Below are 13,420 nucleotides of genomic sequence, written 5' to 3' on the forward strand. Positions count from 1 at the left end.
AACCATAATCCTGGCAAGGAAAGGATGGTAATTAACTGGTTCAAAAATCAAATTCAAAATCGTGTTACTGACTTATGTTATCATGTCTTGATAGGTAAGAAATATTCAATAAAGTGCAACATTCAGTCAAGGAAGAACATGGCCCCACAGAGAGCGAAAAGGGTTCCAAAACAACAAGAAGGAACCAACAAAAATCTGAAAAGGAGAGGTAGAAAATCAGAGGCAGAGAACATGATGAGCATTATAGATGCTTACATGGAGGGGAACCCACCCGAAATTCAGAAGCAGATAAATGGTTGGGAGAGAGAGCTGAGGTCAATCAGCTTGAACTAAGAGGTCTCCAGGGGAGAATGGGAGGCCATGGTACCGTATCCTAGTAACTCGCGTAGCCGCAACTCCCTATTCAATAAAATGCTTCAACAATATTGGATAATGAAGCATGTGATAACCAGAGCCATGAACATGAACCGTGCTATCCGGGAAGAGGAAGAGGAGGAAATGTGGCAGCGGATCGAGCAGTTATGGAACCAAAATCAGGAAGAAATGGGAAACATAAAGTCTGTTCTTATTAAGGAAATTGAAGCTGTTCAAATCCAGGTATCTCACAACAACCTCATCTTGGGGAAAATCAAAGAGATGTTGAGGGAACCAAAATGGTTAATAGAGAAGAGAAGCGAGACCCCTGGATCAAGCGCCAAGGTGCTTGCCCCAATAATTTCCACAGATGAGGACTGATGCAGTATGGTAATTCTCTTAGAGTGTTTTAAGCAATAAATAGAAATCTATTGTATTACCTTACAATAAAAGCTAAGATAATGGGTAGAGCTCGGAAGAGCAGACATGTTAGAAACACAGAAATGAGCATTTTCAAATTTTAGGCTAGATTTAATGCAGACAGGTGGTTGCCTAGTTTCCTTCAGGGAAGTTAATCACCTGGGACATCTGATGGATATAAATTTTGTATTTTAAAATATAGATAGTAGCATTGCCAAATTTAACCAAAAAAATAAATAATAATATCATAATAAAAAATGAACATTTACTAATATCATAATAAAAATAAAACTCATTTTTTTCTATTAACCATAAAGAAAAACATAATTTAGATACTCCACTTAAATTGTAAAATGTATATTATAATTTAAGATATATTAATATTAAATCATATAATATTAATATTAAATCATATAATATTTTGTTCATTTTCTTCTATTTACCATAAAGAAAAACATAATTTACATACTCCACTTAAATTGTAAAATGTATATTATAATTTAGTAAATATTAATATTAAATCATATACTATTTAAGTCAAAGACTTTATTAAAATTGAAAGTTATTTTTTTAAATAAGTTTAGCGAATTAGTTAAATAATTTCTCCTTAATATTATGGAAGATATTTATATTTTCACATCAATAATAAACGCACTAAGAATATTCAATGAATTTGTAATTCTAAATTCTAAGCCAAACATAAACCCAAACAATTCTATAAATAGTATGCTAGCTAAAATCATAATATGGTCAAAGATGGATATTATCATTGGGAAAAAAAATCCATTTATGCGAAAGGTAAATTTGTTTTCAGAAACTATATATTGATATCCTAAAACAACTTGCAGGAGTCCTTACGTGGAAGCATCATAAAACACAACCTTTTATACTCTCCAAATATTATGCAAAATAGCTATATCTTCGTAGGTAGAGCATTTATATTTTTTTCTCTTATGTCAAGGAAAATTATTAAATAAGAAGGGCTTTTGATTATTTAGTAAAGAGTGTTTTGTTTTTACATTGTTTTTTTAAAGTAGGAAAAATGATATAAAAAAAAGTTAGCATATCCTTTGTAATGTCGTTATTAGTTAAAATGTAGTTTTTTCAATGTTGGTTTTATAAATATAATTTTATTAATTAATTTCTATAAATATACGTTTATTAATAAGTAAATATTTTAAAACAAGTGATGTGAGATTGAAGATCGGGACGGAGCGATGAGCGACTGAGCTAGGGTTCGAAGGACGAAACCCTCGACGGCGTACTCTGCACGGCGGATCAGGCTCAAGCTCTGATCATTATTCGCTGCAGCGTGACAGAGCTGCAGGGGAGCAGCGAACAACAATGGTTCAACCCCCGGGGGGGGCGTCAAAGCCCTCCCCTTCACAGCATGGCACGGGACCTGAAGTCACATTTGGATCTGTGGATCCGGACATACTGAGCAAAGGGAAAAAGCATCAGGAAGACGACAATGATAAACCAGAAGCACAAGAGACCCAGACGACTGAACCGCAGGTCATTTCTTCCACCTGCCGACCGGTAGCCAAGGTTAGGCCGCGCATAGAACTGCCTGGAGATAAGATTGACAGTAGGATTGAGTTTATGACAGACCATGCAATCATTGGCAAATTTATAGGGTTCTGGCCAACTGAACGGGCCCTAAATGGATGGATCGCGGCAAAGTGGAAGCCTAAGGGAGATGTTTCTCTCCAGCTAGGGCCGAAGGGCTTCTTCACCGCCATCTTTTACTGCCTAGAAGATAAATACAGGATCTTAGGAGGGGGGCCGTACTTTTTTAACTCAGCAGGCCTCTATATCACAAACTGGAAACCCAGATTCAACCCTGACAAGGAGGATCTCACATGGGCTCCGGTCTGGATCAGGTTATATTCGCTCCCCGATGAATACTGGGAAGAGGAAAGTTTGAAGCGCATAGGTAATGGAGTGGGACAATATATCAGAGCATCTGAGGACACAAAAACTCGTAAGTATATATCCTACGCAAGGATCTGTGTTTTTATCCGTCTTAATGAAGCTCTTCCTGACTCAATAACCCTAGCCCATCGCGACGAGGAATGGACTCAGCCCCTAGACTATGAGCATGTGTCGTTCAGGTGTCGAAGATGCCATGCAATAGGGCATCTGTTTAGAGACTGTCCTCTCTCTGCAAAAGCCAGCCCGCCTGAATCTTCTGATCCCCCATCTCATGATGGCTTCACCCAGGTCTCTTATAGAAAACGCACGCATAAGAAGCCCCCAAACGCCTCTAAACCCCAGCCTCCCAACTCCCACAACCCTGCTTCCAAGAACAGCTTTGAGTCTCTCAGCGATTTCCCTGAAGATCAAGTCTTACATGACAATAACACCCCAACTCGCCCATCCTCCTCCACCCACCCCCCCCCCTTCCAGTCCCCCTCCCAAATCAAAAACCCCCATTCTAATCCCGACCATCCTAAGCAGGCACCAGAAAGAACCAGAGGAGATCCCCAAGGAAAAGGAGAAGAATGAGACGTCGACACCCATAAAGATCTCAGAGATCACTCAAGAAGACACAAGTCAAGCTCAAATCATGGAAGTAGAACCTGAAAGCATAGATCTCCACGGCTTGGACATCATTGGATTGGAGCTAGCTTGTAGGAAAGAGGCGTATGACTCCATCTCAGAGACTGATTTAGAAAAGCTGGAAGAGGTCATCTCCAGAGCCTACCACCAACAGCAATTAGGCATTCAACCTGATGGCGCTTGGGACAACAATCTGCGTCCAAAGGATTCCAAAAAAAGAGGGAGAAAGACAGATCTTCAGAGAACAATGGAGGTAGGCAAACTCCTGGTGGACTCAGGGAGGTATGCGAAGCTTACGAAGTACTTCAGCCCCACCCAAACTAGTTATCCATGAAGCTTATCTCCTGGAATCTAAGAGGGCTTAACAGCCCCGCAAAATCTAGGATGTTAAAAAACATGATCAAGTTGGAAAAACCGCAAATGTGTTTCTTCCAAGAAACAAAATGCAATAGTCACACGCTAGGTCGAATACTTTCAAAGGCCTGGCCAGGTTGCCGCTCAGTAGCCGTGGATGCAACGGGGGCTTCGGGAGGGCTAGCAATCGCCTGGAACACACAGGCAATTTCGCTTACTGACTTCCACGCCTCCCATCACCTCATTCAAGCTGCCTTTCACATTCTGGGCACCAAGGTTCATGGAAATTTATCCAATGTCTACTTTCCGCAGGACGGTGGCAGCAAAAAAGTGCTCCTTGATACCATTGAGGCGCTAAACGCTAACAGGCAGCATCCGCTTTGGATAGTTGCAGGTGATTTCAATATGATAACCAAAATCGAGGACAAAACAGGAGGAAGATCCAGATTGGAACCTGAAGCAGAACATTTCAAGGACTTCATCCACAACGCCTCTCTCATCGACATGTCTTTCTGCAATGGAACCTTCACTTGGAGCAATCACAGAGGAGGTAGGCACCAGATTGCCTCCAAACTCGATCGCTTTTTGATCTCGGATAATGCGATCCATCTCGGTGGCGACTTCACTGCGGAAATTTTGGCACACTCTGGATCGGATCACTGGCCAATAGCTCTGCATTGGCAGCGACCAGGGGACAGAACCAAAAAACCATTCCGCTTTGAAGGTTTTTGGTTAACGCATCCAGCATTCAAGGACTTCGTCAGAACCATATGGACCTCCTTTGTCCCACCAGAAGGCTCAAGGATGTACCAGCTACAACAGAAACTGCGATTCCTAAAAGGCCACCTTAAACGATGGAATCGGGAGACCTTTGGGAACATTTTTGAAGCACAACAGGAGCTCAATCAGGAGCTCAAGGATCTACACCAGACAGTAATCAACACAGGGCACACGGAGGCAACCTTGAACAAAGAGAAGCATATCTACAATCAGCTCGAAGAACGAAGAAAGCAGGAAGAAATCTACTGGAGGCAAAAATCAAGAATCAGGTGGTTAAAAGAAGGGGAACGCAACACTAAGTTCTTTCACAACACTACAGTGCAAAGAAGAATGCACAACAAAATTCCTTTCATCCAAAGCCCAGAGGGAACCAAAGAAGAAGATCATGAGAAGATAGAGGAAATCCTCATCAATCACTTCAAGCAGGTACACCAGGAGCAGACGGTGGATAGGAAGAGTGCAATTGAGAAAATTACCAGCAACATTCCCAGGCTGGTTACAGAGGAGCACAACGAGCTGCTCATGCGCCCAATTCTCATTCACGAGGTAGACGAAGCTATGGCGCAGCTCAAAGAAGGTAAAGCCCCTGGCCCTGACGGTTTCACAACTACATTTTTTCATGCTTTCTGGGACCTGATCAAACTGGAGGTTTGGCAAATAGTAGAAGAATCCAGGGCCCTTCGTTGGCTGCTCCCCTCCCTTAACTCCACCTTTATAGCTCTCATCCCCAAAGAGGAAAACTCCATCACCCCTGATAAATTTAGACCCATTGCCCTCTGTAATGTTCTTTACAAAGTCATATCCAAAGTAATAGCCAACAGGCTCAAACCTCTTCTACCCATGCTCATCTCTCCGGAGCAGTCAGGATATGTTGAGGGTAGACAGATCATGGACGGTATTATCCTCACTCATGAAATCATACATTCGCTCAAGCAATCCAACCAAGCTGGTATGTTACTTAAAATCGACCTCTCCAAGGCCTTCGACAAGCTCAGCTGGTCTTATATCCAACATATGCTGAAAGCTTTTGGATTTTGTGACTCTTGGGTAAGATGGATCATGAGCCTCATTTCATCCTCTCATTTCTCCATCCTCGTCAATGGCTTACCCTCCCGTCCCTTCAAACCCTCCAGGGGTATCAGACAAGGGGACCCCCTTTCCCCATTCCTTTTTGTGATTATGGCGGAAGGTCTAGGCAGGCACATCAAGCAAGCCCTCCACTCTAACCAGCTTAAAGGGATCTCCATTCACAGCACCTCGGCCTCCTCTCATCAGCAATTTGTTGATGACACCATGCTCTATGGCTATCCTTCAGCTCAGGAAGCCTCTAGGTTGAAAACCCTGCTCAACGACTTCTCAAAGGCCTCAGGCACTCATGTCAACAGCTCCAAATCTCAAATATTCTTCTTCCATACCCCTCCGTCTGTTAAGCTCGCTGTCTCCCGAATCCTGGGTTTCCAATCCGCTTCCCTCCCCTCCACGTACCTGGGGGCTCCCCTCACAGACTCGGCTATAAAGCAGCCTGCATGGCGTGCCCTCCTGGAGAAGCTTGAGTCCAAGCTCAATCTATGGACCAATCGTTCCCTAAATCTGGCTAGCCGGGTAGTGCTTATCAAGGCCATCCTTCAAGCCATGCCTCTCTATCTTTTCTCCATCCTGGCTGCACCTAAGTGGGTCTTAAAGAGATTGAGAAATCTGCAGCGCGACTTTCTCTGGGGAAGTTCTGCTACCAATCGCAAATGGGCACTGGTTAAATGGGACACTGTCTGTAAGCCCAAAAACAAAGGCGGAATTGGTCTTCGGGACCCTGAGTACAGCAACGCCATCATGACGGCCAAAATATGGTGGCAATGGGTGACTAATCCAGACAAGTTATGGGCCAAAATATGGACTGCAAAATACACCAACAACATGCCCCAAGCAGAACTCATAAGGTTCATGCCCACTACCAATGGGTCTATTATATGGAACGCAGCCAAACAACATCATCAGCTCGTTCAGAAACACAGCTTTTGGGAAATATGGAATGGTCACAGTGCTAGGTTTTGGAATGATGCCTGGAACCAGATGCCCAAACTCTCAAGTGTTCTCTCTGCAATGATCATTCCAAGCAGCCAGGAGCAGCAGCAAGCCACGGTGCATCAATTCTGGACACAGGAAGTGGAGAACGGATTCAGGAAATGGCAATCAGGCAATCGAATAACCAACAGCAATAGCCCCCAGGAGACAACAGCACTAGAAAACGAGTTAAAGAAAAGAAGAATCAGATATGAAAACAATGAGGACATTCTCAGATGGGGCTACCTACCTAAGGGCACCTACTCTACCTCAGAAGCCTACAATCTGTTAGGCAACTTCCCCATCAGATCGGATCCTCTATGGGACAGGATATGGAGCTTCAAAGCCTGGCCTAAAATATCACACTTCCTCTGGTTGGTTGGGCACAAGAAGATTCTCACATGGGACAAGCTAAGGAAACGTAATTTTCAAGGACCTTCCATATGCCATAATTGCTTTCAAAACGAGGAAACATTGCAGCATCTCCTGGAAACTTGCTCAATCGCCACTCATTTATGGGAAAAGGTAGAATTCAGATGCCAAAGGCGATGCAGAGAAGCTGACGGCATCATAGACACCATCCGTCAATGGCCGAAAAGACCTTACAATTGTGAGATTCTCAACCACTTGTGGAATATTATCCCGGGCATTCTACTATGGAACATCTGGAAGGAGCGGAACAGGCGCATATTCAAAAATCAAAGTAGGACCACTGAGAACATCTGGAACAACATACACAGCAATCTCCAAGAAACCATGCTTCTGAGAACATGGATTAAAGAGGATCTCCCTACAACAGACAACGAGAAAAACATCCTAGACAACTGGAAGTTGCAGCTGCTACAAGAGCCCACCATGCATCAGACAGCGAACCGAAAAGGCAAGGAGGTTAATGGCTGGACTGCCCCACCCATCAACTCATACAAACTTAATTTTGATGGAGCCTCGAAAGGCAACCCTGGGCCAGCAGGATTTGGGGGCATCATAAGGAACCACAGCGGCTCTCCCCTACAGATCTACTTCGGCAATATAGGATGGGATACCAACAATTCGGCGGAGTTGGAAGGGATGTGGCAGGGGATCCTGGTAGCAAGACGCCTTAATCTTCAACCGCTGATTGTAGAGGGCGATTCTCAAATCCTCATAAACATGGCAACTCGCATTCAAAATGGCTCTCAAGCCAGGAAGGTAACTAACAGCTGGAGATTAGAGGCCAGGCTAAGCAACATTGCTTACGAACTGCGCAATCACAATGCCCTTTCCTTCCATCACACCAAAAGAGAGGGAAATAAGATAGCTGATCTCCTGGCAAATTTTGGGGTAGACTGTGACCAGCCCTTCCTAGAAGGCAAACTGGACATCATCCTAAACAATCAACAGAAACAGGATTGTGAAAGCATACTCCACAGGGATGCCGAATCCCCGGATGTGGGTGATTACCTGTCAAGGGGGGACGTGCCACATGCCCAGCATGTGCTGCCCCGTGGTAACCTTAATGAGCCTGGTTCGACCGCCGTCACGGTATAATGGTTGAGCAGAGAAGCAAAGGGCATTCAATGCAAGGCAGAGGTTCTCGATGGTGGCGCAGAGAGCAGTTAATGCTCGGATGCAGAGAGGGAATGGCACACGTTATCAACAGAGGATGTGGGGGCATTGGCAGGTTAAGGTTAGACAGGTGCGAGAGTAGAGAGACTGCGGGGTGGTGGATGTTAGGCCTCTTGCTGCAATTCAAGCTGTGGTTTGCCGCTGCAATTCAGGTTGTAGTCGCTGCAATTCAGGTTGCAGCCAGAAGCAGGGGAGGCAATTCGAGGGGTTTCTGGTTCAATTGGATGCGAGAAGGATTAACTCGCGTGCAAAAGGAGGGTGCTCAGAAATTGTTTCATTGGTGTGGGCATACGCGGGTGGCAACAAAGATACCATGGTCAAATTACGGGAGCGACAGCCTAGCAGACGAGGACCAGGGAGAGGCTCCTCTTCTCGAACCCCTGCAGCAGACGAGCACCACCATTGTTGTTGCTGCTACTGTCATAGGCGAGCAAAAGCTACACAACTCCCATATGGGCAATTCTTGGAGGTCGGTAGCTCAAGCGAGGGAGGGCCATTGCTTCCTGCATTTGGCTCGGTGGTGTTCACTCTGGGTAGCTCAATGGACAATGCAGGAGTCAATGCCCACATTTCTGTTCTCTTCACAAAAATCCATGAAGATTCTGGAGCCGGAAATCCTCTGGGCACGAAGGAGAAATCTCTAGAAGGCTCGGGTAAGGACGCGATGGAGAAGCCCCCAGAAAGCTCTGGTAAGGACTGCCCTGGTAAGGATATTCCTGAGGTGTTGCCACCGAATGAGGCAGGCAATTTGGGGAAGGAAACTGTGCAATACACCTCTCCCCCATTGGGGCCAGCACCTCCGGGCATTGATGAGGACAAGTGGAAAGCGATGTGGGAAGGAGTCCCTGAGGGACGGGGATGGTGCTACGTGGTGGAAGACCCAAGCCTCTGCGAGGACCAGGACACTGAGCCTCGGCTCCACTCGGCTCCTCCTCTCTCAGCCAGAAATCAGGACTAATGCTTCTGCGGGTATGTCGGTTCCGGATTTCACTATGTTTGCTAGTTGGCAGTTTCTGAGTCTATCTTTCTGGTTTATGTATGTTGAGTCTAGTCTCAATTTTCTTTACTGTTGGGTTCAGTTAGTATATGTCGGAAGCCCCTGCGTGGGCAATCTTGGGTCTGTTCAGAATGATGAGGTCCCTTAGCATGCTGCCTCTCACATCCTTTGGGCCTCCAGTAGCAATTAGTTTTTGGAGGGTCTCTGCTAGTCTGGAAGGTAATTTTGGAAGGTCTGTAGGTGCTGCCCCTGCGAGGGAGCTTTTTGTCTCAAGGTTAAACTATCCAAGGTGCAACTACTGGCCCTGGAGTGCCTGTCTCACTGTCTGTAATGTTTATTTGTAAATATAATATAATAGCCTAGATAGTCTTTTAACGATAAAAAAAAAAAAGTAAATATTTTAATTTATAAATTCAAATTAAGAAAATTTCAATGATTTTTGAATATTTATTTACAATGTTATATAATAATAATAAAAAATTCACATATTTCATAAATGTTTAATTTATTAACTTTGGATTAAAATATAATCATATTTCAATAAAAGGTATTGCAAGATCATGGATTGAACCTTTATATACTACAAAAAGATTATCAAAAGTGAAACTTGTGCTGAAAACCATAAAAAATGGTTGCAACAAAATAACCAAAATATTTTTCATGGGCTTTGACCCCTGCAACAAGTGTCTTTTTAAAACAAGAGGGGTCATTGTCCTCCTTTTGGACCCCTATTGTGCCCACCCCATTAGAAAAATAATGCAAAGAATCTAACGCATACACAATGTTCTCCAACATGTTGTTTCCTTTGCATAAAAGAGGTCACAAGAGTAGATGATCAATAATCCATGGCACCAATTTCCATTGTTTCTCTATAAAAAGAGACCTGTTGAGTTCTAAAAGAGTTGATTAGTGAATCTGGAATATTCTTCAAGGTTTCCATCTTCACGAACAACACCTCCTTGTTTTCAAATGAGTCTCTCAAATAGTAATATTAAACATTAATATACTTTGTCTTAGAATGAGAAGATGAGTTCTTATCGAGCAAAATTGAACTGGAATTATTTTTATATATGCTTGCAAGTTATTGTACCAACCTAACACTTCAAAATAATATTTTTAATCATATTTCTTCCTTTCTTGCGTGAGTGAATACCATATATTTAGCTTCTATAGAAATTAATACTACATATTGTATTTTTCTCATCCAACTAGTTACTCCTCCAAATAAGTAAAACACATTACCCACTAGTATAACTACTATGATATCTGAATCAACATTAACAAAGCCATATATGTTCAACGCTCTATTTAGTATGGATTCTCACTAGTAAAACAATCCATAAATATTAGTGAAAAAACTACCTAAAATCCTTATTTACTCTTTCCCAATCCTCATTCCCTAATTTTGACATAAACTTTTTAAAAATCCCATTATATTTTTCTTGAAGAAAAACTGTGAAAACAGATTTACCTACATATGTTTACAAAAATTTCTTCTTCTACACTATGAACAACTTTTAAAGTCTACATGCATTTATATAAATTCTTTATTTTGTCAATTATTTTGAGTCTGAAGTAGAATTGTTGGACTTCAAAATAACATTCATATATTGAGACCTGGAAGAAGGAATCTCCATGAAACAACCAAAAGGAATTATGGTGAAGGGAAAGGACGAGTTTGTATGAAAGCTAAAAAATTTCATATAAGGTATACAACAATCACCAAGGATGTGGTATGAAAAGTTTAATACGTACATATTAGGACTTGGCTTCATAAGGAGCAAGGTGGATCACACTGTGTATTTTAAATTTCTTGGTGATTATATTATTCATATAATATTATATGTAGATGATATGTTACTCATTATAAATTACAAGGAAATCATATAGGAAGTGGGAACTTAGTTTTCTTCTAATTTTCATATGAAGGATGTTGGTGCTTCATATTTAATTGCAGGAACTAAAATAAAATATATTAAGAAAACAAGAAGCTATGGCTAAATCAAAAGAAATCTGTCAAGACAATATTCCATACATTTTATATACAAAAATATAGACCACTAAACATGCCTAATCTTGTAGTTGTAAACATATCTATTAAGTAATGTAACATGAGACAAGAGGAAGAAGAAGACATGTCATCTATTCCATATACCAATGTGGGTAGAAGTTTGATGTAAACAATGGTCTATACTAAACAATGTAAACTTTGAAACGAGAATTGATACTATTCCCTGTTTTATAGAGATAGCGAAAAAGTGACCAGATTTTGAAAAGGGGTGATGCAAAACACACATGGTTTTTTGAGAGCATAGTTTTTGGCACTATAAATATTTTTATGTACATTGCATTTTAGGATGGTAGTGTTTTTCAAGTTGATTTAAAAAAGTGGTAATTCTACACCAAGCCCTTTTTTTAAAAGGCCTTCTTTTTACTTTAAATTTTCTAATGTATGAAATGTAAATAATTATTTCTAAATTTAATAATTTTTGAAGTGGTCTCCTTCTTCATATTTTCTTGTTTTTATTTTAATATTTTTTTTTTGTAGTGAGTTTGTATTATTTTTCATATTTAAAGAAGAAGGTCGACATTTTAAATTTTTGATATTCTACATATTTATACATCGTTAATTAATTTTTCAATCCACATGATATAATTGTCACTAAAAAACAATAATTTTTAACAATTGACATAAAAATGACCATTTTTAACATAAATATAACTAAAAAACTACACGTTTTGATACTTTTTTCTAGAAATGACATGTCAAATTCACAATTTTTATAGGAAATGTTTAACTAAAAATGGTTAAACAATAGTTTTTTTATGAATTTCATGTCAAAAATTAATAATAATTTCTTTTTTTAAATCATGATTAACATAAAAGTTAATACGACAATCACATAGTACAAATATTGAATCCACAATAACCTTAATTGAGTGTATATTCTTCTCATAAAATGTCAAAGTCAAAACATTACAAGTATAACTAATTAATAGTTACAAAAAAGGAAGTTTGATTTCCAAGCATAACTTAAATTTAATCAACAATGTCATGTAATCCAAACTCTTCATCCTCTAGAGTTTCATCATTATCTTCTTCAGCGATATTCTCTTCTTCATTTTTCTCATTTTCCTCTTCTAATGCATCTTTGATATCTACGAATATCCCAATGTATGCCTTTCCAATCATTCCATGTAATGGTGGTTGGGGTTCACTTGCCTTTTTCCCACACGTGTTTCACGAAAGTCCACTTTCTTCAACGCAATTTCTTGCATTGCATCTAGAAGAAATTGAAGACCATTAATTCTTTACTGAATGAAATTGCACTGTATTGGATCTTTTTCAATTGCAATGTTTTCAATTGCAATGCAATTTCTTCCTTTTTGAAGGTAGCATGCTAGCGTTGTACCTAATTATTAAGCACAAAAGAAATAATGAAGTAAATTAGTACAATGACATATTAATTAAGAAATAACATATTGAAATTCAATTCCATATAATAAAACTTACCTGAGCCAGAAAATAAATCCAGAATCCAATCTCCTTCATTTGAACATATGTCTATAAGATAGTTAATCAATAATTGTGGTTTTTGATCAATGTTAACTATCTCTCTTTTTGCTTCTTTGCCTTCATATGTTAGTTTTCTCAAAACAACATCATAAGTCAGAATTTGGCTATGACTCTTTCCATCTACTTGATTAAAAATCATAGACATATAGCTATCATATTTTGCCCAACTATCAATATGGATGAACTCACAATCATTTATAAATAGTGTATCTTCACGATTAAGAAGATTTGACTTTTTCCTGTAACATGAAATAGTAAAAGTTCAATTAACTTGTACATAAATTTATTTTTTAACATTAAATAATATACATTTTAAACGTCTTACCATGTAAGCTGCATCCTTGAATTTGTTTTCACATTGAAGCTTGACAATAACATTTCCAATTGTGTGTCTGAATGAAATGTCACAAATCTCCATAATGGTGATGACGTGATTTCTAGAAATCCTGCAACCACTTTACTAAGAGCTTGATAAGTATAAGTGTCACTACCATAGTCAATGTTTGGAATATTGAAACCATGGGGAATATCTGCAATAAATAGGGCATAATCCCTTTTAGGTATGAGTTTAGAAATTTCTTCAGAGTCGCCTTATATTACGTGATATTGAACAGTGTCTAGCCCATTCCAAATGACATGAGTAAGAGTTGGATCAAGTTCAACATTCTGAATATGTTGCTTCTTCAGTCTTTGGATCTTTATCTTTTAAATAA

General features: G+C 40.1%; 1 protein-coding gene across 1 annotated transcript; it reads left to right on the forward strand.

Annotated features, from left to right (window-relative positions):
- Window positions 1–3,756: 3,756 nt before the first annotated feature.
- Window positions 3,757–8,055, forward strand: LOC149181628 (uncharacterized). Its single transcript, XM_089414272.1, has 2 exons — window positions 3,757–4,623; window positions 4,897–8,055. Exons 1-2 carry the CDS (start codon window positions 3,757–3,759, stop codon window positions 8,053–8,055), a joined length of 4,026 nt encoding a protein of 1,341 aa, XP_089270398.1.
- Window positions 8,056–13,420: the final 5,365 nt, after the last annotated feature.

Source organism: Pinus tabuliformis, chromosome 3_2 (assembly GCF_031772625.1).
Source record: "Pinus tabuliformis cultivar Carrire ecotype Pingquan chromosome 3_2, CPIR1, whole genome shotgun sequence".
Taxonomy (NCBI): Eukaryota; Viridiplantae; Streptophyta; class Pinopsida; order Pinales; family Pinaceae; genus Pinus; species Pinus tabuliformis.

Excerpts from the sequence above, each read along its gene's own strand:
- LOC149181628 (XM_089414272.1), top strand. The coding sequence starts at position 3,757 with ATGTGTTTCTTCCAAGAAACAAAATGCAATAGTCACACGCTAGGTCGA. Across the intron at positions 4,624-4,896 it reads TCAAGGATCTACACCAGACA|GTACACCAGGAGCAGACGGT; the intron begins GTAATCAACACA and ends CACTTCAAGCAG.